We start from the raw sequence: 4,996 nt of genomic DNA, 5'->3' as shown, positions 1-4,996 counted from the left end.
TAGATTGAGAAAATAAAAAGTACACAAGTGGTGGTGGAGCCTTGGCAGCTCTCGTGTCAACCTTATTAAATTTGACTAACCAAACCTGTTGCACCCAGCAGTACTTTTTACAGTGGAAAATACAAAATAGCAAATTATTGGCGATAGCGAGTTTAGGGAAAAGATGATAAAGAACAACAGAAGAGCCTTGATATGCATTGCATTGATGAAACTTTCTAAGAAAAAGATAAGGGTAGATGAACAGCGAGAGTGAAAAAAAAAAGAAGAAAAAACAGAAGGGTGGTTAAAAAAGGTAAGCATGAGTAAATACAAAGACAATAGATATATAAAAGGAAGGAGCAAAGTTAACAGGAGGTTGCGTGGCAATGGCGAGTGAAGAAGGTATTAGCATTAACTATGCGATTGCAGGGTGAGTGTCGCGTTTTTCTCTCATGTGGGTCCATTCTTTTCTCCTCTATGAACCTTTATAAGTGTTATATGAGTCACTGAGAAGAAGTGACAAAGAAAACAAAAGAGGAAAAAGTCGTAGCTAATGAATTTCACTTGCATGCCAAATGAAAATAGTCTCCTCTTCCACCTCCTTCTCCTCCAAAAATAAGCAACTAAACTCCATCATCTCCGTAGAAAGAACCACATCCACATAGTGATAATTTAGTTCTCTTTAACAATAAAGAATGAGAGTTTCAGCCGAGAAGACGATGTCGTTGGAGACCGAGGCGGGGCGAGAGAGCAAGAAGATAAAGCGCATTCGCGACTCGAGCAAGCATCCAGTGTACCGTGGCGTGCGGATGCGGAACTGGGGGAAGTGGGTGTCGGAAATCCGCGAGCCGCGGAAGAAGTCGCGGATATGGCTAGGCACATTCCCGACGCCGGAGATGGCGGCGAGAGCGCACGACGTGGCCGCCCTCAGCATCAAGGGCTCCGCCGCCATTCTGAACTTCCCCCACCTGGCGAACTCCCTCCCACGCCCGGCCTCCCTGGCTGCGCGCGACGTCCAGGCAGCGGCGGCGAAGGCGGCCCACATGGAGCCATCCTCCCTCTCGTCCTTGGTGTCGGCAATGGACCTGTCCTCTGCCTCAGACGAGTTGACTCAGATAGTTGAACTCCCGTCCCTGGAAAGCACCGATGATGGGTGCGTGGAGTTGGAAAAGGAGTTCGTTTTCGTGGACTCGGTGGACACGTGGATGTATCAGCCACCACCCTTTGATTTTGACGCGGAACGAGACATTGCCTTGGAGGGTCTGGTGTGGAATTACTAGGTTCTTCTTCTCTGTCTCCTGGTGTTGTAAAAATATTCAAAATCATCTCTTTTCTATGTTTTGGTTGGTTGGTGTGTGTTGTCTTAGCGGTGAGAGCAGCACTTGTGGTTTTTCTTTCAGGGGCTGTTATTCTTCATCGTCTGTGTGTCTTTCCTTAACTCCTCTCATTTTAATTGTAAATGGCTAGAACAAATAAAGTAAGAGGACAACATTAATTTGTGTTTCTATCCGGCGTCTGGTTTGGTTTACTCTTGTTAAGATTGCGCAATCCATTGAATTGTTAGTGATATACGATATGCGATGCGAGTGTTTCGGTGGAATGAGGCGTACGGAAATAGATAGAAAGGGGAAATGGGAATATTGACCACGAAGACGACGACGATGATTATGTTATTTGGCCACACGTTTTACTTTGTGTATCTTTCTTTGCTTGTTTCGATGATCTTGGTTTGGGTGGTGGTTGGCAGAGATTTTTGCCTTTAATACTAAAGGATGTGAGTGTGCAGCTTGGTTTGGTTTTGCTATGCCAAATTAGAGAGGGTGGTGGGTGTGACCCATAAAGATTTGTGATTACCTTTGGGTAGATGGAAGAGTGTGATTGGCGCAAGAGATGGATGTGACAGTGACAAATTCATTTTCATGTTCATTAAAAAGGACACCCACTCTTTGTAATCTACACACTAACTATTTCCTTCTGAACTAGAAGGGGTTTTTTGCTAACTCATTTATATAATTTTTGAGCATTCAATGGGATAGAAGATAGTAACAAAATCAAATGAAATAGGTTAAGAGAAGATTCCCCGGGAATTGCGTAACTGAAACAGAAAATGGTACAAAAATAAGATAGTTTTGTTGAAAGGGTGTTGTCGAATGCAATGTGTAGTGAGCTATCAAGAAGATTCAGAAATCTATTATGTTTAGACTTAACATGCCTTTGAGACCACAGACAGCACGTCCAAAATGTCTATGGTTTGAAAGGAAAGATTTTGCTGTTAAAAGGTTTCGACGACTGTAATGATTAACCATTTCTCTTAACCAAATAGAAAGTCAGAACACCAACGTCACTTCTTTTTTCACCACCAAATTATATATAGTTCGCTGCTTTCAGAAAAATCTTTATACATATGGTTTTTTATTTTTTAAATAAATTATGCATGACTTTTCTTTCACCATCATAATTAGAACTGCTACATTCTTCAGTCCGTCCCTCTAAATATGTACTCATAATTATGCACATTAAATTAAAGTTCGTTTGCATGTTCGAGGATTGCAACTTTTTAGAATTCAAATACGAGAAAAAGAAAAAAAAAACAATTGTGTTTTAAAGTTTTGTATGCAAGGATATGTGATTCGATTTGGTTTTTTTAAATGGGAGATTAATTTAAGAAACACAATAAATGAGATAATAATTAAATTTTAAATTTTAAATTCAAAATCTTAATATAATGAGTTTGTGAGTTATATTTATTGTATGTTATTTAATTTTTTTAATTTTCATGGAACCTATTATAGTTATGACATATCGCCTTAGAATGCAGACAAAACTTGTAACTCATTGAAAGAAATCTTCTTAAACATACTTTCGGTATACATAAATTATAAACCATAAATCTTGATTATCAATTAAATGGTTATCACTCATATCTATCAAACTCACTTAAATTCAAGTTTTCACAACATAATTATCACAATGGTGGCCGAGTTTTATAAAAATATTATAATCATATACTTCAATCCCTATGATACTATGAATCAAATCATATAATAAAAGTAACTACATAATATTTAAAACATATTCATTAAATTACTAAAATCAATTAGCACCATATATAACATATTCATCTAATTAATTGAGCAAGTACATATAATTAGCACCATATATTACTAATAATATTCATTATGTGCTTTGCAAATAATTAAAATTTTATTAAATAATTTTGAAATAAAGTATTTTGTTTTTATTTGTAGATAAGTGAAAATCTCAAAAGATCAAAGAAGATTTTCAAGATTATATAATTTAATTGTAATTCGTTAAAGTATATTTTCTATGTTGCTGAGACATAACATCAATAAAACTTGAAATTAACCAAATAATGGATTGACATCACTCTCAATCCAACCACATAAAGGATTGAAATCACTCTCAACCCAAAACTTTAAGACAATGGATTAATGTATATGATGTTTCACTTTCTCATTTTTATTCAATTTGGGACTTAGACTCACACTTGAATTCTCAATATCAATGACTAAAGATGTATCTTTTTGGAGATAAGAAACTAATCCTAAAAGAGAGACACCAAAGACACGTTATGAAGACTACATACACTCGTCATCTTTATTACATTTATCATCTTTCCCATTTATAGTGCTCAGAGTACCTAGGATTAACTAAATCTCTTATTTATTCAAATTTGATATAATATGTCATCATTCTTTGTGGATTATGTTGTGTCATATATTTTTTTTCCCAATACTCTTGTGTTATGTTCTCGTTCTTAATTGTATGATTATTGATGACTTATTTGATGGTATTTAATTATTGGAAAATAATTTAGAACCTTAATTATGATAGAACAATTAATAGATTTTGCTTATAGTGTTGTATCAATTAATTAGTTTAAACATCTTAATTCATTGCAAACTTTTAATGAAAACATTTAAAGAATTAGAGTTTTTATTAGTAATGTTTAGACTTGGTTTTAAGGAAATTGTGTTTGTTAGCATGCAGTATAAATGTTAAAATAAGAATTGGAAGGATATTTGTTTAGTATTTTCAGGTTGAATGAGACATGAAATTCAACCACAGTGAAATATTTACCCCACCGTTAATTTCATAAATTTTAGTTTTTTAGAATATATATAATTATTTTATTAAAATTTATTATTTCAAAGTGTTTAATCTAAAAAAAACCTGAGTCTATTAAAAAAATGATATTTATTATTTGTACCATTTGATATACTTGACAATATCTTAATAATAATAAAGTATTGTTGATTACTTAATGAGTTTAATTTTATAGTTTTTTAAGTGAAATACTATTATATTTTTTGTTAGCACAAAAAGTATAATTAAATATAAAATTTGAGAATTGGTAAAATTAATTGAGTGATTGAGCATGACTAAATCAATTAATTTAGTAAACAAGTAATTTTTTAAATATAATTTAATAAAAATATGATTTATTACTAAAACAATATACTTGAAGAACAAACAGATAAGGTGGATGGTTCCTATTGGATAGAAAAAATAAAATATTAAAATATTTTAAAATTATATACCCCCTTTTATATATATATATCTTGTTAAGTTAAAATTAAATTCGGGGTTCTATGGGTCAAACGTTGACACAACAGGATCATTCTCTCAAATTTCACAAAACTTAAAAACGAACTTGCGTGCGTGAATTTCTTAAGAAGGGAAAAAAAAGAGAGCACACATCCACTCTTTTTTAATCACATTTCTACTCTCTCTCTTTTCCTGTAGTTTTACTATTTTTCAGTTTTTAATTTCAACAACTCAAAACCCATTTTTACCACTCATAAAATAAAACTGCACTTACAAATAATAGAAAATTCTAAGCCGTTGCAAATGTTGAAGTTCATTACTTACTAATTGTGCTAATTCAGATGGTACAATAATAAACATGGCAAGTTCAAACAGAAAATATGTATCTTTTTATTAACTAGTTTATAGGTTTTTTAAAGAGGAAAAAAAATTCTGTAACGTAAAATTA

The 4,996-nt window shown here is 33.1% G+C and overlaps 1 protein-coding gene across 1 annotated transcript; it reads left to right on the top strand.

Annotated features, from left to right (window-relative positions):
- The first annotated feature begins 285 nt into the window (after nucleotides 1–285).
- LOC108321818 (dehydration-responsive element-binding protein 3) lies at nucleotides 286–1,484 on the top strand. The gene has a single exon (XM_017553685.2). It carries the CDS (start codon nucleotides 675–677, stop codon nucleotides 1,257–1,259), a length of 585 nt encoding a protein of 194 aa, XP_017409174.1. The 5' UTR covers nucleotides 286–674; the 3' UTR covers nucleotides 1,260–1,484.
- Nucleotides 1,485–4,996: the final 3,512 nt, after the last annotated feature.

The sequence above is a fragment of the Vigna angularis genome, chromosome 4 (assembly GCF_016808095.1).
Source record: "Vigna angularis cultivar LongXiaoDou No.4 chromosome 4, ASM1680809v1, whole genome shotgun sequence".
Lineage (NCBI taxonomy): Eukaryota > Viridiplantae > Streptophyta > Magnoliopsida > Fabales > Fabaceae > Vigna > Vigna angularis.
The sequence above is the reverse complement of the archived record's forward strand: the minus strand, read 5'-3'. Positions and strand labels throughout refer to the sequence as shown.

Bases quoted from the DNA above. Each gene is read 5' to 3' on its own strand.
- LOC108321818 (XM_017553685.2), top strand. From the start codon at position 675: ATGAGAGTTTCAGCCGAGAAGACGATGTCGTTGGAGACCGAGGCGGGG.